The sequence below is a fragment of the Xiphophorus maculatus genome, chromosome 11 (assembly GCF_002775205.1).
Source record: "Xiphophorus maculatus strain JP 163 A chromosome 11, X_maculatus-5.0-male, whole genome shotgun sequence".
NCBI classification, from domain to species: domain Eukaryota; kingdom Metazoa; phylum Chordata; class Actinopteri; order Cyprinodontiformes; family Poeciliidae; genus Xiphophorus; species Xiphophorus maculatus.
In genome coordinates this window covers 11,150,253-11,175,923 of record NC_036453.1, presented here as the reverse complement: position 1 = coordinate 11,175,923, position 25,671 = coordinate 11,150,253, and the positions used below count along the sequence as shown (strand labels likewise).

General features: G+C 39.5%; 1 protein-coding gene across 1 annotated transcript; it reads right to left on the bottom strand.

Annotated features, from left to right (window-relative positions):
• Positions 1-995: 995 nt before the first annotated feature.
• On the bottom strand, positions 996-24,472 carry LOC102222518 (Krueppel-like factor 5). The gene is made up of 4 exons (XM_023342662.1): positions 24,203-24,472; positions 11,608-12,529; positions 10,456-10,515; positions 996-1,865 (listed from the first exon to the last, which is right to left on the bottom strand). Exons 1-4 carry the CDS (start codon positions 24,341-24,343, stop codon positions 1,687-1,689), a joined length of 1,302 nt encoding a protein of 433 aa, XP_023198430.1. The 5' UTR covers positions 24,344-24,472; the 3' UTR covers positions 996-1,686.
• Positions 24,473-25,671: the final 1,199 nt, after the last annotated feature.

Sequence of the window (25,671 nt, the reverse complement as noted above, 5' to 3'; positions counted from 1 at the left end):
TTCGAGTCAATAATTCCTTAACATTAATCAAAAGTACTGGTTCTCAAGTAAGATTATTTCACTTAAAACAAGGGAAAAAGGTTAGAAGTGTAATAATATACCAATGGAATGAGTACTTTCTCATCAATATCAACTAAGGATTTAAAACAAGCTCCTATGTCTTGCTGAAAAGTTACTTGTAAGTTAGTTTGACTTACTTCAGGTATTCTAAGATATTTGCATTAAAAACACCAGAAATACTTGTTAAGATTTTGTGGTTTTGCAGTGTAACGGGCAAGGATTAAGTCCAACGTCTCTCTGGTCGAATTCTAACCAAACAACCAGACGGAGATTTAAAGAGGTGTGGCAAAAGCAAATGAAGTGGATTAGCAGCGCTTGCCAAAATGTCATCCAGGACGTCTTACAGTGGAAAACTGTCTCTGCTGCCCGGATGTTGAGCTGTAATGACAGTCATGAGGCCATCGTACAGCACCAGTCTTCAGTCAGAGACATCTTCAGATTCATTGTAAGACTGACTGCTACTGGAGATCCTTCACAACCCAAAACAAGTCTTTGGAGATACTTGAAGACATAAGCTGCAACATCAAATTTTCATTTGGGATAAATTAAGTACTTTTCAACTGAATTTGAAATGAATAGTATACATTTTTTTTCTTTTGAGTACTTTTCTCTTAGGGGAATCGGGTTTTCCCATATTTCTCCAGACAGCATCGGAAGTCTAAAGTCAAATCTGCCACGTAGGAAGTGTGGCCCTGACGCTGCACAGGCCTCATCAGTCAGTCACTTACACAACGCAGTGAATGCTAACCTGCCTGAGAGTCATTTTTCTGCCACGTGATGCATTAAAACAACCAGGAGGACAAACCTGATTGCATAAAAGCTCTGCCCACCCGCGTCTGCCTTTTCAGAGCTAAAGCGTTAAACAAATATGAGGAGAATTGAAGCAAAACACACAAAAATAAATAGACTGCAGCGCAAAAAGAAAAAGAAAAACATTGCAAAAGAAAATCTGGTGATATTCCAGTCGCCGTGACAACAGGGATGAAGGATACAAACAGTGGGTTCGACAGGAATTACCTGAGCTGCAACAGGCCTAACGAGCTTATGATTAACCCCTCCATGGAGGGCTGCGTCATCTCATCTGCTGGTTCTTTCTTTCTCTTTTTTTGCCTCTTTTCCCCATTCAGGCCCTCAGCTGGAGGTTTTTATTTTTATCACAAGGAAGTCACAAAACACAGAATATTACTCAGGATCGCGTTCAGTGAAAAAGAAAAGTCATCAAGTATAATGCTCAATACATTCGCTGTATTCTCAAAAACACAGACACACGCACGCACACAGACATATGCACATGTATGTACACAGGCAGGACATGTCTCGTTGAAAGTTCATACCTCAGAGAGCTGGAAGATAAAAACAGTCATTTTGTAGGGGAAAGAAAAATAAGATTCCCAAGACAATCAGGAGTTTTGGAGTCCATTCTTGAAACCTGGAAGCGATCTTCAGGAAAGATCAATCTACAAAATGATTAACCTGTATGTTAAAATCAGGTCCTTTAGTGCACCCCTAGGTTTTCTTTGGAGTGTTTGAGTCAAGAGGTACCAGAGTCCAGACAAGTGGCTGCGATATGTGGATACTGCTCTCTTTATTTGACTGTTTTGGTTTGGATCCACAGGCAGCTAGGTTCTAGTTCTGGTGGCGTTTCATGTGCAGAGCCAGGTGGTCCGAGCGGGAGAAGCAGCGGCTGCAGGCCACGCACTTGAAGGGTTTGGCGCCGGTGTGCTTCCGGTAGTGCCGGGTGAGCTCGTCCGATCGGGCAAAGCGCCAGTCGCAGTTCTCCCACGTGCAGCGGTACGGTTTCTCGCCTGGAAGTGAAAAAAAGGACAACGCGTTGTCATTAGCACACTGCAGGATGCTTCGACATCATGATTACACCTCGTACAGACCAGTGATAGACCTACAAATAAACCAAAGTTCATATCCATATCCATATCGGACCATTCCCACGGGCATTCGTGTTGCATAAAGCCGACACAGAGAGCGAGATAAAAGAAAAATACGAGTGGTTTTGAGTCTTATTTAATGGTTTTACTGCATCAATTTCCCTTTGCTGTGGCACACTGCACTAAATGAGTCACACCAACATCACCTGCCTTCATTTGGTTAACAGAATTGTTCTCCACAGCATGGCTGTGGATGGCAAGTAAAAAATCGTCTTTTTGCCCTCCATAGTTTTTCTCACGAACAAAATTTCAGTATGTAAGCAATAACCTGCAATATGCCTTTAGATTATATCAATATATTCAAAATCTGAGATGCTTGATAATCAAATATCAGGAGATCACATTAATCACATGCTGCTGAAGTATTTATAAAAATAAATAACACAAACATGAGCCAAATAAATGTTGTCTTTCAGTTTGAATTTAGGTTTCTTGAAAATGAATGTGTGTTTTTGAGCAAGCACAGTTTACTTTTGTTTTTAAAGGGTAAAGTTGTAGTCACTCCTTTATTTACACTTACATATTTTATCATTACAGAAAGCACTTGTTCATGTTAGTATTTGAATAAGTGAAATGATATTTAGAAAACCAAGATTTATTTACATTAAATCCACAGTTTTAATGCAATTACCAGAGTAAAACACAGTGTTTAATGCTGGTAAAACTGTGAGTATACTTTATTCTTTATCCAAAAAAAACCCATTTAAACTTAGATATCCAAGTAGTTCGTATTTGAAAGATTTTTTTATTTGAGTTTGGGGTTCTTGAAACCAATCCACAATTTTAAAATGTTTTATTCATAAAAAAGCAAACCGTTATGGTTTGTGTTTGAGATCAGCTTCCTGAAGTAGAGTCTAAATTCCACCTATCCATCTATGTGAGGTGAGATTGAACAATTAGTGCAACACACCTGTAACATTTTCATCTTGATGGTTTTAGCTCGACTCTTTATCAAAATACTTCTTGTCAATTTGGCCAAAAAAACTCAATGAAGTTTCCAGAAATGACGACAATAACATCCAAACTGGGTTTAAAGAAAATAAAGCAGGCTAACATTAACCTCAGCCTGTTTAAAATTGACAAAATCTGCAATTTCACAAGAGACGGTCAAATATCCAGCAAATAATAAATAATATCCCGCAAACAGTTTCTAATCGTTTAAGAAAAAATAAAAATAAAAATCACGTGTAGTGTGCAGCACAGAGATCCTTTGAAACAATATTTATCCGACTGTTGCAACATCTTTTTGTACCTTTAATCTTGATCCTATGAAACAAGACACGTTCCACTGGTTTTACAATAAAAGGGCCAATATGTGTAAGGAGGTTTGATGACAAAGAACCTGTGAAAAATGGGTTCAAAGCAGAGCGGAAAAACAAGCCGAGTAAATCTAACTCGACAGTTATCCCACCCCACCCAAAGGCTGACATTTCTCCGCTGTGCCGCGACGTGCCAAAGCCAAACACCTGAGCTAATCATCAACAAAGAGAAGAAGAAGAAAAAAAAGCTGGTATGTACATGACAGAGAGGAAAAAATGCAACAGTTCATAGCTGAGGTGCAAAATAATGTCTGGGAATAAATCAGAGAGAACATAGTTAAAATGACCAAACCCAAAAAGTCTACTGAAGGCAAAACATTTTAAATGTTTCTACAAAAACTGACTTTTCCTATTCTATCAAAAAATGTGAAGAGTTGACTCTGTTTTGTCTGGTGGGTCGCTTATGTTCTCGTTATTAGCATGGACTCTGTTAGCTCTGATTAGATAGCCTCCATCAATAACGTAGTGGCAGCCATTATGAGTCCAAAGAGCAAACAGTGGGCGGCGAGGAAAACAAAAGAAGGTTTTAAAAATTTTGGTGTAATCATGTTTTACCAATGTTGGTCTTTTCCCAAAATCCCCTAAAATATATCATCAAAACTCTCGAACGGCTCTAGGGTTTCCTTATATGGAGAACATTGTAACTCTCTGTGTATGTAAGAGGAGTTTTAAGTACAAATATGAAAAGCTCAGGCCCCTCAATGCCACAGGTGTGTTTGGTTTTGCTCTTTCGCTGTGCTGTTGAGGTCAAAAGAAGCACAGTCGGCTCTCTAAGACTATTATCCCTGAGAGCCGGTGAAATACGACACATAGGAGCGCAGAACAAACATACTTGACTGCTATGTGTTCCTCAACAAGCTGCCAAAAGGGCAGGTGAAAAGTCATCCATCTACAGCCGCCTGCATTCGTCTTCAACCCCAAGAAAAATCCTGCAGATTAGCAACACAATTTATACGACGTTTCAAAGCTGAAAACTGCATCAAGCTAAAAAAATTAAATAAATAAATAAAAATTGGCGATAAAGACAAAGGGAATCAGCTCTTAAAAGGCCTTTGCAGACGTTGGTAAATGGAAGCCAGCAGCTGTTTGATCAGGTGGCCGATTAGAAAAACGGTCAAACTACAGTATTGCTTACGCGTGTGTTAATGGGTTCACGAACTCTGACCACATCATAAGCCATGATGGATGAACGCACAGTCTCACCCACGCCATCACAACAAAACACACCGCGAGCGGCGAGAGTGCATCAATCAATCCGAACAAAGAAAGGCTTTTATTCAGCCTGACGGGGACTTTATATGGAAGATACACATTTCCTCTCTGAGAAACTTCAAGTCTCACATCTTAAAAGGGAACGAATATCTCAGCTTCTTCCTCTTTATATGTCAGGTGAATTCCCATTCGTGCGATTCCGTTTCTCTCTTTTCTTTTTAAACCAAACTAGTTGAAAGCACTTGGATTAGAAACAATGCTCTTCTCATTTTTTTTATTTAAATACATCTCTTGTACTTTTATCATTTATTACTAAATAGTAAACAAAACATGTAAGATTTGATCAAAACAACAATAATTGTGTGAATTTTCTTTGCTTAAATTTATTCTGAGCTGTAGATTCAGAATATAAAAAAGATCTTTCATGAATGTGTTATTATAATACAGGCATGTACTGTAGTTTGTAGTTTTTAAGGTTGATTTTTGTTAAGTCACTCTGGGCTAGAAGCTAAGAAGCAACAACAACAGGACATCGGTCGCTTCTTCTTCTAAAGTGTTTGAGGTTTTATTCACCAGGCGGAGGCACCAAACCTGCTTCAACATAAAAGTTTATGATTGTTTGCGGCTTTTTAATAAGAGCCAGATTAATAAGTGAGAAATATGTTTTGCTGTGCACTATGAACTAAAAATCACAGTTTATGTTTTAGGTATTTTTTTTTCTGCAATTTACCAATTTTAGTACAGAAGTCTGTGGGCTTTCGTCCCTCCCTGAAGTTGTGAACCAGTTCTCACCATACCCAAACCTTTCTAAATAAAGTCTTCTTTCTCAGACTTTGTGTACAACTTATACAGCAAACCAAAGAGAAATGTGTCCTCTGAGGCAGTGAGACTGTTAAAGCAGTACCACTTACTATATCAGAGCTACAACCTCAGTCAGGGAATTACCACATGAAGGTCCCACCGATGAAAATATAAAAAAAATGAGCAGAATTTTAAGAAAGAGGAGACATTCATTAGTTTTTAAACTATTTCCCACATTTTTAACTGTAGCAAAATAAAAAAAAACCTGCTTGTGATCCTCAATGTCTTGCACAAAATCTCTGATTGGACGAAAATTGTCGGCAGGGAAAGCGAAAATTTGAAATGAGCGGCTGAACAGTTTTCAAACTGGCCAGCTTAGACCTTATGGATTACCATGACAACAAGACTAGGAGTTAAAAATGTTACACATTTCCGCACAAATGTCACGCACTTTACAGAAATGACTTTAGGAAGAACATAGAGCTTTTGAAAAATTCTACAACTTTGAGTTTTTGTAAACATTTCAAGCCTAAAGTTACATTTAGATTTAGAAATAATTATTGTCAATGTTTCTATTATGAAATTTTTACCATTCCTTGCACTTCGTCAGCTTTTCAATGCGTCAGTAGCTGAATTTAAGATTACAGGCTTTCAGTTTTTTGCCGTACAAGACTTGTACACACTGGTGTAATATGAATGAAGTATAATCATTTATTTTTACAACGTCTCTGCCTGTTTTTTTTTTGTTTTTTTTTTAACGGAGTCAAAGAGCAAACACTTTCAGGCTCTTCAGGACGCCCATAAACTCAAGTTTTATCAGCTTGGTTAGTGTTTGTGAAGAGGGCTGGAGGGTTACCTAATCGGGCTGATTGCATTCTTTAGGTATCGACACACAACTTAAAGTCAAAGTGAAGAGTTGAGGCGGCCATGGCCAAGGTTGGCCCTTTAACCCCCCCTCCCTTCTCGGAGCTCCTGGGAGGGGCCGATTTCTCCGATAAAGGTGTAGATGGTGATTCACTTCCACAGAAACAGACTTTTACTGTTGAGTCCGATGCTTGACGGCAGATATGATTAACATTCTGTTAACTCATGAGTGAAATGGCTGCTGGTGTAATTATTAACTATGATTCTGTCAAAACAAAAGCATTAAAAACAAAGTGTTTTTAAACCTGGACCAGTTTATTACTTAAGGAGAGGAGAGAGACACAAATATTTCATAGCAGTTGCATGCTGGGTAAAAAGACTTCTGAGAGAGACGTCCAGCAGGAATCCCGATCTGATCTCTGAATCACCTCAACTGACTTCTTTTCTTGTTATTTCTAGCAGAAAAAAAAATCTAAAATGTTCTTTCAGGCATAATGATAAGATCACCATTTCTTGCATTCACCACCATGAATTCTGCTTCTTCCCTGTGATTGGTTAGCAGTTGCTAGCTTTGTAACAGGATATAACGTGGCATGATATTCAATTCTAGAGGTAAAGAAATGTAAAACAAACGGACAGATTTCTGGATTTTTAATGCAGGCCACCTTACTATCATTAATACAGCAACTGAATACGGGGCGACTTTCAGTGCTGAACGCTGTTTTTAATCTCAATCAATCCAACATAATACACTGAAGTTTCTAAACAAAGTACAAAAAGGATTTTCAGCTTCTAACAAAAGCCTAGATCAAGAAGTTTCACTCTGTAGCCTTACATCAGGTGTGAACCTTAGCAACGAGCCTTTATCTACTCGACGACTAAAACGAGACAAATATCAAGCAAAGATAATCTGCTCCTGTCCTCCACAGGCTGGTAACCTGCAGGTGATGCAGCCTGGTTTGTTTGTAGAATCTCAAGCAAGCATGAAAGCAATGGATTGCACTTGAGAAAGAAAATTAAAATATTGTTTTCATATAAACACACATGCACAAGCACACCACTTCACAAAATCAACTCTGGAAGGAAGAATCAACTTTTTCTTCCAGGAATCTGAAACAGACTTAAAAGAGCTGCAATAAAAAGAATCAGATCATCTTCTAATCTGATTAGAAAACGGGTCAGATGTGAAAGTTGCTGATCGCCGCAATTAAGTACCAAGAAAAATCGCAAAGCATCGTCGTAAACGTCACACAAGTTTTATACTCCAAGTAACTCATTTAGAGTAGAACTGATCCCATCAGGAAGTGGATCGATATTTGACCACGAACCATAAACAGGTATGGAAAACTAGAAAAATCTTGTTAAAATATCTGGAGATAAAAAGTTGAAACAACAACTATGGCTGGGGAAGAACGATGAATCAGAGCTGAAATACATGAGATGTAAACGTAATGAGAAGATCCACGGGCGTAAATACCGGGGGTCATAAATATTAATTCATCATATCATTGTACTGGATTATCATCAGTAATAATGATGATATTACTGATTATCATCAGTGGTAGCAACAAACAAACAAAGCAACATTATTCATAAACACATGATTTATGCTTTTATTTTAGTAATGGATTGTTTTAGTTTAGAAGCCTTTTTATGTGTGAATAATTCACAGGTCAGAGGTGAAACAGTCTGGTGCTGGATCATATAATCCAAAACACCTGGATAAGTGTGGATTAAGGTCACTTTATAGATTTTGATAAAAGTCAGAAAAATGGAAATAGTGCTGCTAGAGACAGGGCATTTTCAGTACATTTTCATATATTTTGACCAAAATTGGAGCTATAATTTCTGTTGTTATCTCTGCCACAGTTCTGCAACTTCAGAGCCACAAGTGGCTCTTTGGACCTTCAGCAAAGGTTTGTAATAACTCTGACATTAAACTATAAAGAATCAACTACTGTTTAAGATATAAATCCATTAACAAATGGTGGTCAAGCATTTTTTCCCATGTAATACGTTATTCCTCCATGAGAGAATGACACTAAAAATACCAGTGATAACGTTTGCCATCAAGTTGGAAATATTAATTTTTAAAATAAATTTCAACATCCCAATTTCAATCGTAAGTCATCTTTTTTTATTTCAAAAGCTCCGAACATTTGCGGCTCTAAACGTCTCATTTAGGTTGTAAAGGCTACAGACGCCTGAACTACACAGTGGTCAATCTTTTTATACATGTGTCTGTTATTTGTTTACTATTCTCATTACATATCACTATATTACATATAGTCTGTTTGCACTGTGCTGCCGTGTCCTGCTGCTTTAACAGCCAAACTTCCCCGCTCTCATCCATAAAGTCTCATCTTATCCGTTTATGGTCTGTTTCTGTTTGCTCGCCGCATTCGCTGCGGGTTCAAACCTCTGCGCTGAAGGAGCCGCGCAGCTTTTTAATCGCATGAGTAAATCTCTAAAACACAGGTTGAGCCGAGGCCGCTGGGAATCGGCAGGTTTCGCCTTACCAAGAGGAAACGTCGAAACCAGCCTGCCCCCATTCTGCAGGCAAAGCCCCTTTTACCTTCCTACATCTGCTTACGCTGAAAAGGAGCCGAAAAGCAGGACAAACTGGTTTGGTCTTCATTTAATCGCACGTCTTCCCTCTTTTTTTATTCTCTTTTCTTCATTTTGATCTCCTCCCTCCCTTCTTTGTTCTCCCTCTCTCGGGAAATTTAGCGGACAAGTATGAGCATGAACACATGTGCTGAAGACAAAAAACAAAACGAAAACAAAAAAACAAACACTAAAATCGCCTGAACGTCATTTTCATTTTAATTACGCTCCTGTTCTTCACCTCTATTATTGTTTGAGGGCGTATCGAAACTGGCGAAGGGACAAACGTGCAACATTTGAATAAATAAGCTTAAAGTGGCTCCATCAGAAGGACAATAGCTCCAGTATGACTGAGTGGGTGTTTGCCGTTTTGCAATTAGACATGAAAAAGTTGGGACAGAAGAACAAGCAGGTCTACAAAAAGCTGACATTGCATGCTTAAAGTTGACGCATAATGCAAAAACAAGATTGTTGAGTCTCAAAACGTTATCATGGAGCGCATCTTCAAGTTGTTTTGCAGCTTTGAGAGACATCTTGTGACTGATAAAACCAGAAAATCCAGTGATCTGCAGCCGCTGAGCCCATAAATCACTCCTGAACCAGGCTTCATGGTTCCATTTCCAAGCAGCCAGAGGTTCTTGGATTTTTTTTAAAGTGGTCTTGGTGTCAGAGCTGCCATCTCCAAATTGTAAACCACAGCAGGTTTTCCTATCATCTCCTAAAACTTCCCTTCCGCTGTTGACCCTCAGCACATGACGCGCCTTTAGAAAACAGCCCAGTCGCCATGATGGACATCAAGAAAACCTAAAAAGCTAAACACGTGTTAGCTCCTGTAGAGCTTGTCAAAAATCAAACAGTTGCTAGCTTGACTTTTACTTAGTTGAATTCATTGTAAAAATGGTCAGAAGGTGCACAAAGACAAGGATGCAAACCAAACTTATTTTATTCTAAACCTTTTGATGAGGAAAGAAGATGGCGATGGACAGCAGCCATCAGTGTAGTCATGGATTTGCACTGATAAGATTAGTAAGATACAATCAAATATCACTTTATGGAGAAGTTGCTCAAATCATTCTTATAACATTTTTAAAGTGACTTTCAGTGTTCCTATAAATTTCTCATCACCAAAATACATTCTTTCTTTTTTGGTTATTGGTCAGTTTTTGGTATTTAAGAGTAAATACAAAGTATTATTATTATAATCATCATCAAAGATATTTTAACCATGAAAAACTGAAACAGACTGATGAAAAAAGGAGAAATAGTTTGAATAGGAAACACAGAAAGCAGGAAGGAGAATAGCAAGCAGACAGAGTGATGAAGAAGAAACTGAACGGGGAGACAGGAGGTAGGAAGGATAGAAGGAAAGAAGGCAAGTAAGAAGGGACAAATGGAGGGAAGAAGGACAGAAGGCAGGAAAGAAGATGAGAAGAAAGGATAAAATGAAACAAAAGGAGAAGGAAAGGAAGTAAAGATGGAACGAAAATTTTCCAGATTGTGTGAGAACTCTGGATTAATAAATAAACAAATGAAAGGTTCCTCTATAAACAGACGGTGACCAGACAGAAAATGAGGAAGTAATGGCAAACAAATACACCCATTTCCTGCCATGTCAGTCGAACTCTGCCAGTTGGGAAGAGTTTTCTCACCTGTGTGTGTCCTTTGGTGAGCCTTCAGATGGGAACTCTTTGTGTAAACTTTGGTACAACCTGTGAAAAGACGATGGAGAAGCTGATGAGCAAGGCAGGAAGCAGAGACGTCCTCAACAAACGTCACACAACAACAAGTATTCCTGAAGAACTGCAGCATCCGCTAAGCTTAAACAGTAGAAGATCCACATCCAGAAAAACTAAAATCTTGCAGCGAAACTTCATTTTTATCAGTTTCTTATGAGGCGAAAAACAAAAAGATAAAATCTGTTCAGGAGGTTAAACAAGCTGCCGTATATTTTAAACTTATTGTTCCATATGATCCCTAATAAACAGTGTTGCAAAAATGTGTGCAGACAAACAAGACTAAAGTCTTCAAATCTGCCTGGAAACTTTTCTTATTGAGTTAAAATCAGCCCTAATCTGCTGGCGTGCATGCTTCCTTTTTCTGTTGCGTTATTAATAGGATGCTGGCGATGGGAAAATCCTTCCTGAACCATCTTGCGTGTTTGTGCGCTTTTGCTTTTGGATTTCAGTTTGTTTACACAACAGCGACTCTGGTTGCAAATCGGACAAACTTGTTGGAGTGGTTGTGCTGAAACTTGCAGTTGCTAACAATTTGTTTATCAAGCTGTTAAATCTGGTTGCATGCAGGATGCTGACTGGAGAACTGCCCTGCAAGCAGCTTTGTGACCAGAATGCAAACACAAATGAAACGAATGAGAAAATAACTAAGACTTTTAAGTTAAAATCTAATAGTAAAAAGTTAGATGCAACACAAAGCTTTCAGCTTTCCATGGTAAACAGAATCACATCTACACTCATTGACTTATACTCTAATTTACACCTTGATTCATCCAAATCTGCTTTTAATTGTTGCATTAAAACTTGGCTAAATACAGCAGGTGGTTTCAATCGAACACTGACCTGGGTAATGGTTTTATTGCTGGGAATTGACAAAATCTGTTTATTTTGTTGTTTTTTTTCCATTGAGCCCAGAATAAAAATAAAAGAAAAATCATGGATGATATTCTACTTCACAATCATGCAGCTGTGTCTATGTTTAGCCCACACACACACACACACACACACACACACACACACACACACACACACACACACACGCACACACACACACACACACACACACACCTTGATAGTCACAGAAGTGGATTCGCCTCTTCTCCAGTTCTGGATTGTTCCGTCGGTTGTATTTGGGCCCCGTCAGAACGCCCTGGCCGTGCGTCATTAGAAGTGCGTGGGCAGAGAGTCCCGTCACCTTCAGGCCCCCCAGGCGCTGCTGGTACGGAGGTGGCGGCTGCGTCCCCAGGGTGAGCAGCTCTGGCTGGCCGTCCGGACTGCCTGGCTGTGAGTTCGGTGGTGAGGGCGGCAGGCTGTGGGGCGCCGTGGGCTGGGTTGATGCCTGGTAGTAGCCGTGATGCTGCTGCTGCTGCAGCTGGTGCTCGGCGTGCATCATGTAGCCGCCGTTGTTTGTTGGCAAAGCGGCGGCGCCGAGGTTCAGCATGGTTCTGCCGCCGCCGGAGCCCTGCGCCGCCGCGCCGCTGTGTGGCAGGCTGAGGTCTGAGCCGGCGATGGGCATGTGGTAGACCTGCGGCTGCGGCGGCGGCGGCCCGATCTGCAGCTCTGCGTCTAAATGCGGCTGCTGCTGCTGCTGAGCTGCAGTGGACACCGTCACCCCACCGGTGGAGCTCATATCCGGCTTGATGAAAACGTTGTTGACCACCGGCGGCACGCTGAAGACTGAGGTGAAGTCTGGCAGCGCCTGGGTGGTGGCAGGGAGGGAGCAGGGAACCTCCAGGCCCGGTTCTGTCTTGATCTGCTGCGGCGTCAGCGTTTTGGGGTTACTGGGCCTGTAGAGGCCTGTGCGGAGGTGGGTGGTGCTGGGGAGGATGAGGTTGATGTTGAGGCTATAAGGGGTGGGAGTTTTGTCCTCTGAGAAGTACTCATCGACCACGGACGCGCTCTCTCGTCTGTACTTCTTTTCCATGTCTGTGGAGGTGGTCAGCAGGGGGCTGTTGATCTGGGGAAGGTACTTATCCAGTTCTAGCTGAATCTGAAATGAAAATAGCAGAAGTTAAACTTTAGGGAGCAACTTTCAGCTTTTTAAATCATTGCTTTGTAACAGGAGGTGTTCTGTTTTGTAAGAGATGCAACACTCTTAGCATCTGCAAGTATTTTCCTGTGCATGTTCACTGTGCTTCCTTGGACAACAGAAAAAAATAAAAATAAATCACAGGAGGGCAGGAGGTGACATGTTTTAAGATTCAGTTTCTTTAAAGATAAGAAAACAAAGATGCAATCAGTCGACAACAAGTGCCAAATAGATTATCATACACTTTATGAAACGACTTATAAACACTAAGGAAAATTACTGTTGCCTTAACCCAAGAACCTTTCTGCATTTTGTCACCTTAGCAACACAAACTTCAGTATTTTATTGGGATATTAGGTGAAGCCGTATGCTGTGATTAGGTTGCATTGTGAAAAATAAAGATAAAATTGAATAAGGTCAGTCAGATTGGACAGAGAAATCTGTGAGCAGCAATTTTCAGGTTTTGTCACAAACTCTTAATTGGATTTATGTCTGGACTTTGACTACACCATTCTAACACATGACATATTGTTTTTTAACCTAACTCTGCTTTACACTTCTCCACTACTTCCTCCCTGAACTGCCTGGCTGTGCTCCTTGGTCTTCAGGTTGCTGCTAACTAAGGTTCCTCTAATGGTAAATGGTTGCTATGGATTTCATTAGTACTTTTATTCATACATTTAATCTTCACAATCATTAAAAACATTGTGTTAGCTTAACAGTGGTGGGCACCGTTACCTAGAAAGTTAGCTGCGCTAACCATAAAGCACAAATCATAAATGTAAGTTTTGCTAAAGTGCTATATCACCATGGTAGCTAGTGGTGAAATGCTAAAGAGCTATACAAACACCGTATTTAGAAAAAGCTTCAATTCCAATATCTACCCTTGAATGATTACAACCTTTATGTCATATTATTTTTAGGTTTATTATCATGTCCTCCACTGTCTGTGTTTTATTTTGTTCCTGTGTTTCTTGTTTGAAATCAAGTCATTGGGGAAACAGAAATGCTGGGTGAACTTCAAAATAAGTGCATGGATATAAACGTATAACTACTTGAATTCCTAACAGTCAACAACTTTAACACAGATGTCAAACATTATTCCACAGGAAGTTTACAAAACAGGCGAGTAAAATTAGAGCTTTAGAATTTATCTAAAAAATTCATCCAGCTGAGTGCAGTAAATGTTTTCAAAGTAAGCAAAATTCCTACAGCGCTAAATGAAAAACTAGCTCTGCTATTAGTGCAATGCATTAGCGGAAGAATGCCCACCACATTAACTACACTGACATTTGTGCTTTTTATACGACTTTTGCAAAACGTTGCTTTTGTCTATTTGTCTCTTCTTTCAGCCTTAAAGCTGGAGGATCTGTGGCGAACACAGAGGCATTTTTCTGCGCAGCAGGACTGGACATGCTCAGCGCTGAGTAAAATAAACGACAGGTATTTTCCTGTGTTTGACTGGGAGCCATTATCTGATCTTCATCCCTAATTAACTGGTGTGTATCATTCAGAGTCCATGAAGCAGGCAGTGCACGAGCTGTTGAGTAAAGAGTCTTTGCAGCACAGACCACACACACACGTGCACGCACCCATGTGCACAAAGTTTAAAAATATGCACAGATTCTAAGAGGTCCTGACTGTTCACACGCGTTACACCTGCACACTCAGACGGGTGAGATCCCTCAGTGAGATCCCTCCCTGGGCGTGGCCTGGGGGTTGATGCATGAAGGAGACAATCAGTAAAAGAAAGAAAAAAAAAAAGCTCTCAGACAAACCAAAACAAAGGCTGAACGCATGAGAAAGACGGTGCAAAACCTAAACACTGAGGGGTAAAAATAAACCTGCCAGACAAATCCGATCCTTACAGAAGACGAGGGGAGGAGGACGACTGGGCTCAGCATGCAAAAACACGCCAGTGAGACACACAACGGACAGAACCAGAGAGCTAAAATAAGCAAGAGAAATGTGTGATGCACAAAGGAGGACAACTAATCTGCCAGGGACATCAGCATAAACTGAAAGTGATGGGAGAAACCCGCTGATTAGAAATATGAAGATTAGAGCTTTAAACCGCAAACTAACTGTTGCTCTTGGATACGCAATTACTTCACATATTTGAGTTCTGCAAAGCAGAACGTTGATCAGTGAGAAAATCAACTTAATGAACTCGTCTTTCATTTGTACAAGAGCCGTCTGGAGCAAATGACGGTAATGAGACGCTGATGGAGGTCAAGGAAAACATCTGCACTAAACGCACAAGCACTCGACTGTCTGTTGGACATTTCTGAGCTTGAAAAGTCAAAAGTTTGTTTTTTGGCAGAAAAAAATAGAGGGGAAACTTTCTAACAATAATAGCCCTAATACACTGTCGTACTTATCTGTCTAAAGAGACGTTAAAGAAAATTAAACACTTCAGTTGATCATCACTCTGAAGTTTCAGGATATAAAAAGACAATATAATCTTTACCAAGTCCTATTTACATTTATTCCAACTGAAAGAGTATAACGGACTGGGGTGGAGAGAGATCAGCAAGCAGCAGAGGAGCAACAGATGCCACCCATCAATCTGAGAAGGGTTGTAAAGCCATGTGTAAACCACATAGATCTGACACTCTGCAAAAAGAAAAGCTATTTGCAGTGGAAACATTTAAGAAAGTTGGCAATTTTCCCCAGGATCAACGGCCCGGCAGAGAACAACATCAGACTCTTCAGTCCTCAGGTCGCACACTAAATATTAAAGTTTGTGACAGGAGACAATAACAGACAAAGTCTGGCTTGTTTGAAAAGTATGACCACTGGTTCTCTCTAAAACAAAATGGTTGCATGATTTTTGGCAATGGCTTGCAAAGTTGCATCTGAATGCAGCAAAACGGTCAAACAGGACAGATGAAATGAAGAACAACAGTCAAGCACAGTGGTGGAGAAGTCATGATGTGGGCTTGTTCTGCAGCCAGAGGACCTGGACGTCTTGGTTCCAAACTATTTACCAAGTCAAATGTGAAAGCTGCTGAATCTACGCCCAAACTAGTTTACCAACAGAACAATCAGTCTCAAAGCTACAACAGCCATAAAAATGGCTGAAAAAGAACGCACTCAATGTATTGCAAATGACCTAGTCAAAGTCCAGAGCTTAACCCAACTTAAATGCAGAAATTAAACTCTGGAAACGAACTAAAGCATCTTTCCAGAACAATGTCAGATTTACCCTAAAAGCTGCTAAATCATGGAAAGTTCTTGGTTTTCCCAAATAAAGAAATCCACCCATCCTGAACTCTTCTCTACACGTTGCCGTTTGCATGTTTTCTTGTTTTTACATGCATCTATGCATGAATCCTGCAGCCTTTTCCCTGCAGGGTCAGGTCAGATGTCCATCATTAGTCACAGCTGAACTCCCTCCGCTGTGTGATCAGTGCAATCTGAGAAAGCCGCCGAGAAGAAAAGACTTCTGTATTTTCTGAGTGGGAAAAAAGTGGAAAACAAAAACAGTCGCTTTGTTTCTTTCCAAAAAGAGAGAGAGCTTGTGTCCTTCTCAGAACTGGACAGAACCAGGTTCTGTTACAGTGGATGCTGGCAGCGGTGACCCTAAGGTGACCTTGGTCTTGGTTAGTTTTTGATCGCTATAACTTTTCCCAAAGCTAACAAACTTCTCCAGATTTCTCTGCTGCAAGCCGAGGTCATGCTGTTTGGTTTAAGTCTTCGATTCATTAAGCTAAAGGAACGCCTGAAGCAGGACTAGTCGATGGACTTCAGCTCAGAATGTGTCTCTATTGTTTCATGCGTTAAACATGGAGAATATTTTTAGGCGGTGAGTCAGTTAATAATTAGAGAAATGTATAACAGCCGCGCTATGAATCTTTCAGCCTGATAACAACAGTCTCTTATCAGCTGCTTTATGGGACGGAGTGGGAGTTTCCCACTTCCACCCACCTTTACCTCCATCCTTAAAGAGGTTTTGCAGAATTCAGCTCCAAGTGCAGCAGAAAGATCATTCCAGAAGTTTTAGATTTGCTCTGTTGCAGACAGAACATCTGTCTCCATTAAGGCTTTCTGCTGAATAGCCAATCACAGAAAATACTTTTTTTTTTCTTTATTTAGTTGTGGATTTCTTACTGTCGGTGGATGCACCTGATATCGTTTGAAAATTCCAAAATCAACTTTCTGTCCATTTACCAAAAGCGCCCCCGGGTAAAGCAAACTGCAGAATGACTGGCTGCACACCACTTCTGCTTTATGGCTTTCAGGAATGCAAAAGGTTATTTGCCTTTGGATTGTCATAAAAACAGAAAAAGAAAAAAATATATATATTTGCACCGGGGCCAGCAGGCCTGTTAAGAGGAGAACCTTTGTTGAGGTCATTGGAGCTAAAAATCAAACCTTTGAGGCTGTGATGTGGGTTTATGGTTTCTGATAGGAAAGAAAATTAGGAGAAATCTGTTTAGCTTTCAACGAAAGTAAAAATAATTTTACTACATAAAAAAAACAAGCCTGACAGTTAACAGAGACTGAAGAGAGTTTATGTTCTTTTTCCAATCACTATAAAGCTCTGTGTGACCAACCTGTTCCCGTGACGATCCTTCCATCTCCTGTTCCCTCTTTAAACAGGATGCAGCCACATGCTAACAGGATAGCACCGTGTTAGCACATCGCTCTACCACCACTTTGACACACCAGAGCAACAATAAACCATCATGATTCATGAAACGTTTGATGATCACTCAAACCCCTGCTGACCCTGCAAACGCCATCTGGTACATTTTATTATCATGGTACTGTCTTGACCTACAGCCGGAAGATTTATATGCTGAGTGTAGCATCTATAGTGCTGCTTATTGTAGCATTGTATTATTATTATTATTTTATTGCATTATTTGCACTCATTTTTGGACGATAATTATTTTCTTCCTTTTATTATTATAGATTTACCTTCATCTTTCATTATTTCTGCCTCAAATTATTTTATTTTTGTTTCATCCCAATTTGTTCTCTTGTCATAATTAATGTAACATTTAATCCTTTTTCCTTTTATAATTTGTTTCTTTGTGTTTTCTATTTATTAAATAATTTCTATTTAATGTTTTTAATTGTGTTATTTGGGGAATTACATTCAAGTACCTAGAAAGCACTCCTCTTTTTTGCCATCATTGCATATATTTACTCACTTTTGAATATTTAAACTATACTTTATTGTGTCTCTTCTGTTTTTGTTCTAAATGAAAACAAAAATAATTAAGTTCCCCTTCCTTTAGGCTGGCAGTGGTTGTTACTGTTTGAGGAAACTGAAGGGATCCGTATACAATAACAAGTTCAGACTTTCAAGACTTATTTCACCTTTTGTTTGCAGCCCTTAGAGCAACAGCTTTTCTTGACGAGCCAATAGAAAACAGAAATATGACTGTTTGAAGACGGAGGGAGACGTGGCTGGGCAGGACGGACACAGATTACTGAACACACTATGAATCACATGAGTGAAACATGTGGAGGGAACAAACTGTGCCAAGGGATTAGAGATAACTCACGTTTGTGTTTCTGGGAAATGAAAGTAAGATTTCACATTTTTAAAACAGGTCTGCTGTTTGGTTGAGATGATCATGACGATACCAAGATCTACAGAAAAGACCTTATATCCAAGTAAAAATGGAAAGGGAAAAAATTAAATCTACCTAGATGACTGAAAAAAAAATACAAATGTTTCCTCAGACACGCTTCCACCTCACCCACTGCTGCGAGGATACCAACGAGCTGCAACACGCACACGGCAGAGGCTCTCACTTGTATTCAAATCACCTGCATGTGTTGTCCTGAAAGTCAAATCATTAGTCAAACCACAACCATGTCAAACCTCGGCTGCATGGAGAACGTCTGTTGGCAGTAAGTCGCGTGGAAAACCAGGCTGTTCAGTCTGATAACACACAGACGGACGGGCCTTGGAGGACAGAACCAAAAGAAACTTCCGGTAAAAATCCAGGGTAATAAAAAATAAATAAATAAAATCCCTGGAGTACATTTGGATGTTATCTGAAGTATTGATCTTCAGGAATCAGTGGGCGTGACTGGCAGCACGCTCTTGATCTGTGCTCCATGAAGTTACTCTGTAACTTATCCTGTCGTCTGCAGTCAGTCTTACAGGAAACTCACAGGTGACATAATGACACAAGAATCTAGGAAGAAGTTTCATTCCCTTCACTTATTTCCCATAATCCAGATCAGAATAATGGACTGATCTGACTGTAAAGAGCTTCTAATACGGGAGGTTAAAGCACCACGCTCTGAAGAAAGTGGATAATGACTGTAAACATCAAATCTACTAGGTAGGCGTAATTTGGACGTGACTTTTAACTCAGACTTTTTTCTGCAACGTGTAAATCTCATCATGAACGCAATCTTTGCAGCCTTTCAAAACAAAACACACACAAAAGCAGAAAATTGCCTTCTTCCGAAAAAAGGCAGCCATTATATATTATGTGCAGAAACATATAAAAGAATTTTCAATTTATCTTTACTGGCTTTTTCATATCAATGTCTTATACTAATATAATGAAAGTATTTGTGCATGGTGGATTTGTTTTACTTTAAATAGAAAAAGTGTTAGGACAAGTTTTCCAGTGTGGAGTGCAGATAATTTGGAAACTTAGGTTCTAATTCAATGATAGTAACACAGTAGTTCCTTATCTATGTTAGGATGATATTGTTTTTCGGCAACATTAAAGCCATTATATTTGTTTGAATATCTGAGTTCAAAGTCAGAAGCAGTATTTACTTAGCAACCCTTCAAGTTTTCCGACGTACAACTAGCTAAACTGGCTACGACATCATTCTCAGATCCAGTTTCTGACTTCTGAGTAAAGACAACAATGTAATTATCCATATGATGAGGTTATCATTAAATATGCAAAGAACAAAACTGACATTTTGAAACCCATGGTTTATGACTCTTTTTAATTTGCTACTTTCAAACTACTTGTTCAAGCTACAGTAGCTGTGCTACACTAGCAATTGCTTGATCCAAAGCAGAGGCAACTAATGATTTGATTTCAACTTATAAGGCAAACAATCCAAAGATTTATTGATAAATAAAACCAAAAACATTTTACTTTTTGTTTTTTCTTATCAACTAGCTTAGCTGCAAAGCTAATGCTGGTGTGTAAATGAACAGATGAAACAGAAAAGGAAGAGATTTGATTTTAGCGGTGTATATCTTTTATACTCTGTCCTTCTCTGTGTTAGCAATACAAGAATATCATTCATTTTTGAAGCAACAACTCATGGAAATTTTAAGTGCTACCTTTTTTTCAGTTTTGTGTTTTTCTTTATTTTTACATCCCGTCCAGCAGTGTAGCAATCAAAATTGCTGTCTGAGTGCCTTAGACAAGCCCAACAGATTTACTTTCACTAGTAAGAAAATCTTTCGCTATAATGCCCCACTTGACATAAAACTGTAGTAGAGATTGCTTTGGGGTCATTTCAAATACAATGGACACAGAGATGGAAAAGAAAGAGAAAAAGAGAATGGAGAACGGTGGGGCAAAAGGTTAAGAGGGAAAAGAGTTAAGAAAAGAGGAGAGGTAGAAGGATAAAAAGAAAACAACCTAGAAATCTGCTTCTACACCTGCAGAGAGATAAAAAAATAAAACATCCACAGCGACCAAGAACAGTTTGTGTTGCTAACGCTAATTTGTACAAAGAACATAAATAGCTGGAAAAAAAGGAGACCAGGTTTCAGAATTACTATATAATACTGATGGGTTTGAGACCTGACATTTTTTTAGCTGTTTATAAAAACTAATATTGCAATTGTTGTTTATGTAACTTTCTGTTAAGTAGAAACAGAAATACTGCAATCTTTAAACCCACCCCCATTTTGATCATGTTAAACCAAAGTTTGAACAACTTAAGACTCAACAGAAAAAAAAACAACAATCCGCTTGGTTAAGTAGACAGTAGAAACAGAAAGTTTCTTAACACATTTGCTAATGTGCTAATATATCACATAAAAGACAAAGGACTGAGAGGTTTCAAACACGTCCCTCTATTAAGTGGCAACAAATCAAGGGTCCTTAAAAAAGGTTTGATGTATGTTTTAGAAAATCATTTTTATTAATTCATCCTCAGGTTTTTCTCTTTTTTTTATGCAAAACTGTTTTATTTGATCATGTTGTCTGGTTTACTTTACATTTCAAACATGCTTCCGAAATAAATTTGACTTGATTTCTCGAGTTTGACTTAAATGTATGCTCTGATGTTCTCAAGCGTCAGACAGTGGATTTCTTACCAATCCAAGCAGACCTTAACAGAACCGGTGTAGCAGAATATTTCTCTAGAGAGAAAATTACTTACAATGCCTCAAGGTAAAAATGATGTAAATAACAGAACATTGTGGGTTGTTATTCTTTTACTTTCTGCATTCTTCTAATGCCTCAAATGTTTTAAAAGAAGCTATCTGCTTCTTTGAGAAAGAGATTTATATTTACATTAGTACAAAGAGTTGTGTGTATTACAAGTTATTTTTTTATTTCAAGCCACACTCCAAAATTACAAGACAAGACAAAGCTACTGTTACACTTATAACCTTGAAAAACTTATATAAAAAAACATATTTTTTTAGTCATTGAAAGGAGAATGAGTCATAAATATTGGACTTTGTCTCTCTTTCCAGGTTTAGTCAATTAAGAGAGTGGTAAAGCTGTAAAAATATATGTTTATAGTGATACTGACAATACACCTGCCAACTTATGGGTTTACATCCAGCAAAATCCCTCAACTCCCATTATGTCTAAATCCAAAATTGCTCATAGCGATGTGACAAAACTGTTGGAACTTTTTACTTCCCTCTTTGCTTCTCCAAAGCTAAAGCAAATGACAGAATCTGACATATTTCAATCATAACTGGAATTTTGTTTGTCTTCATATTTCTTTACAGGTTGCTCGAGATGTCAATGATTAGCAAGAATTATATATGTCGGGTGCAAAACTGTGTCAAGCTCTGACATGTTGCGGTGAACCAGAACAAAACCTAAACTCTTTCATTTTGTATTTTCCATTGCTCCCAGCTGGTTCTGCTGGTGTTTGCATGTGAATCTGAGGGTATTCTGATGTTGAGGTTGATGACAAGCTGCTGGCTAATGTTGGACACTAATTAGCCATAACTAAATATTTGCTTCAGTAATTGAGGGAGGTCACACAAAGGAAGGAGTTGGGTTTCCTTTGGACCATGCTAATGATTTCCCTTGCTTTTCAGCATGGAATAATGCTACACTGAGCAAAAAAATTCAATCAACTGTTTATTATGGCCAATTTTAAAAAATGTTTTTTTAGAAATGTTCATTTTTTGATTCCTTTCTGCACACTAAAATAAAAATATATAAAGAATTTAAACAAAACATAATAAATACTTGGGCAAAAGGACCCCGACTATGACCTTAATATTTCACTGGAGTTGTGAAGACGATACCCTGGCAGCTAATCAAAGTGCTGTTTGTGACAGGAATTGGACTCATGAGGGTCTCATCACGGCTGTGACTTTCTCATGAGGTCGGCCTGCCTCGTGCTCTCTCTGGCCTCAGGGAGGACGGCGGAGATGCGGGCGCTGCACAGACAGGTTGAGCAACATACGGCTGTCACGACACAGTCGACTTAAGCGCTGTTTAAAAAAAATACCGACACAATTACACAAAGACCTGTCTGAGAACAGAATAAAGAAAGTCGAAAAACAAGACAAAGGAGGGATTTTGACATTTTTTCCCCCGCCCCCCTCCATTAACTCAACTGTTATACCGTTTGAGTCAAATGAGCAAAACAAACGGAAGGAAGAGCTTTTTTTTTTTAAAAAAAAAAAAAACTCTTACAGAAAGCGACCAATTTGAGAAACAAACCGGATAAACCTCTGGTGAACAAAGAGCACATAAGGTAAACCTCTTCAAAGCAGCCGCCTGCAAAAATTTGCCTGAGGGGTTACAATTTCACCTAGCCAGACCTCTGAGTACTTGACGTAATGTTTTTGCATAAAGCCCGTCGTAGGTTCTAGCAATGAAACAAGAAAAGAGAAACACGTATCCAAGCTATTTCACCCCAAGCACACGCTCCACAGTGACCCCAAAAGGAACAAAAGACACTATTTACTGCAACCTGCTGTGTAGCGCCAACAACCTGTTAAACCGTTCAAGTCAAAATGATGTCTTATGATAATTGAGTCAATTATTAACAGGAAAAATGCTGCATTGGCCCACTAAGGTTCAGGTATTCAGCAGTAGAACATTATGATTCATGGAATCCTATGAGCACACAAACAGGTCAGGGCTGTAAAGTGGTTCATGTTTATGGCTCCCATAGAGTCCCACAGTAATCTGCAAAAAGATAGAGAGCTGTCCTAAAGAAGACAACCACATACCTAGAGACACTCAAGTGTTTTAGATGAAATGTTTGTTGGGTTATCGGTGACAGAAAACAAAATGACAGGAAATCCTCTCTTGCTTTTTATAAACAACCACAGCGTTCAGCTTCTCGTGTTCCCAGTTTACAATAAAAAAAACATCCAGGTCATTCTGCCTATGATACTTAAGACCTGAACGTGTTGCATGCAAGTAAAAGAAATAATGTGAAATTGAGGATTTACACACCTGGCAGGTACTAGATGCACTCTGGATGTTACATTTTGCAAACGTAATCGCCAACCACCAGTTGTGTACTGCTGCCCACATGGGAAGTGTTTTTTTTGGGTTTTTTTAGCCTTAGGTGTTCGGATTCGCCACCTGCTTACCAAAAACCAATGGCAGGTGACCAAACTCTGGAGCACAACAAAAGGGGTTCGGTTTCAGTTTGCGCCGTGTTGCGATCGCAGGGCCTTTGTACAGCCATGTAACTTTAATGCAGCTGCATGTTGGTGCTGTCACCGGCTGTCCGTGTTTACGACGCAGGCCAAAAGGGGCTTCTGACTCTCACTGTGATGGGCTGTGAGCAATAAGCCATGACTTACTTCCTGAAATGTTCAGGAACACATGTCACGCTGCATGAGAGCATGAGATTACTTTATAGGACGGGACAAAAATAGTAGCTCAACTGAAGCTGCTCTCAGGATGAGCTCAAACATCCTCCTGGATGAAGGGATTCTTCTGGTGAGGAGAACTTGAGGAAACCAGGCCTGAAGGTGTGCAAACAGCTTCTCTCTGACCAATCTTTGTATATAGTTTGCAAAATATTTAAGTTGAAACAACTTTAACATAATCACACTTCTAAAAACCCTGTTTATCATAAAAGGTCCTCTATGAGTCCTGAGAGTTGTTTTACATGTGGTGTTTAGCATGGCTTTTTTGTAATCTACATTTTTGCAAATGAAGTTTAAAAGAACTCTACCTATCTCCAAAACAGTGGAATTGTCAAATAATTCGTGTTGCGTATAGCTGAGGTTTATTAGAGCGTTTCTACCCTGTCAGGTGTCAGCTTTAAGACTTAACCTGCCTTTACAGGTGAGCCGCGTTTTGTGCAGCCCGTTAAACAAAAGGTAATTTAACAGGAATCGAAGCTTGAACCAGCTTACAGCATCACCGACTGTTTATAAGACCCGAGAATATAAGGAGAAGGTATTAAAAACCCAGAAAGGCCGAGACTGGAGTTCAGCGGGTCGGCAGAGATTCTCACCGGCGGTTTGACGTCCTCAAACACGGACGTGTCCTCAGCGCCGTCCGCTCCCGACATCCTCACGGGCTTCAGCTGCGTGAAAACCGCCCTTTCCTCTGTCAAATGCGGCGGATTCATGGCCAGTTCTACTCCCGCTGCCATAAAAACAGGAACCTCTTCGTATTAACAAACTGGGGTTTTGTACGCGCCAGGGCCTTTATGATTACTGGCTTTAACTGCGCTGCTGTGAGGCTGAAGACAGACGGTGTAATCCACAGTCCTCCTGATAATTGTGAGGTCTCAGGTAGCCTTTACCTGAGCTCAAGTATAGACCTGGAGGGCATGACTGACACAAATTTCAGCCAATCAGAGTAGGGCTGGCTTAACGGAAGAAGGTGGGGTTCACCTGAGGCACTGTAGGAGGGAGAAAGAGAGAGATGGAGAGAAAGGAAGAGAGAGAGAGAGAGAGAGAGAGAAAGAGTCTCCTAAATTAATTTAACTTGTCTGGATAAAGGTTTCCAAATAAATATGTTGATAGAGGGGTTTTCCTCTAAATTGTGCAAAATGTATCATTACTTTGAATAAATTCCATTGCAGCTAGCAGTGAAATTTTGCTGCTAGATCAAATTTACAGGGCTAAGCTGGAAATTGCAATCAGCAGATGCACACTGCCAAAAATATTTTAAGAAATCTTTATTAACCACACATTTCTTCCTCAGAAATTAAAATTTATTTAACCCATGGGAGTTAAAAGTGCAGCCCAGGGGCCATTTGTGGCCCTTGTACTGATTTTCTGTGACTCCCCAACCTGGAGGGCATGACTGACTGTTCAAGAATAATACAACTTTGACCTGCCCAGCACAGGCAGTTGATGTTAATGGAGAGTTTTTGTTTTAAAATCAGGGTCAATTTATTGCAGACATCATTTTCTTACAATATGAAATTTTAAGCACCTCACAAAGTATTCATGTTTTTATAACAAAGCTGTAATAATGAGTAGAACCATCTTTATCCAGTTGCTAAGCCAACTTTGCTGCACCTAAATCAGTTTTATAAAAATGTATCTAACAATGGATATAGGAAGCGTTTAGAAAGAAAGTGATCCAAATCCCGTTTTTACAAATGGAAATACATTTATTCAGTTAAGTCCAAAAGAATTTGAAAACTAGATGTCTTTCTGTTAGAAAAGCTAAACTGCAGAATCCTTTCAGGTTTTGGATCAACCATGTGCAGCAATAAAAATCAGACATCTTTATTTGCTCAATTTTTCTTTTTTATTTTCTTGACCCGCAAGAACGTTTGACTTAACAATTTTGGCGCACATGACAAAAAAGTTTGGACACCCCGGATTTAGCATGGTTGTATAATTTCTGAATGAAAACTGAATGAGGAAGCGAGCCACCACTCTGTGTGGCGGCTAGCAGGACGCTAGAGCTACCTTGAGATCCATTTTCAATTGTTACTTTAATTTCTGTCCTTTACAGGCATAA

Coding starts and splice junctions, on each gene's coding strand:
- LOC102222518 (XM_023342662.1), bottom strand. CDS start 24,343: ATGGCAGCGGGAGTAGAACTGGCCATGAATCCGCCGCATTTGACAGAG. Junction 10,516..11,607: donor CCACTTCTGTGACTATCAAG/GTGTGTGTGTGT, acceptor GTCTTTTCACAG/GTTGTACCAAAGTTTACACA. Junction 1,866..10,455: donor TCACCAAAGGACACACACAG/GTGAGAAAACTC, acceptor TTTCACTTCCAG/GCGAGAAACCGTACCGCTGC.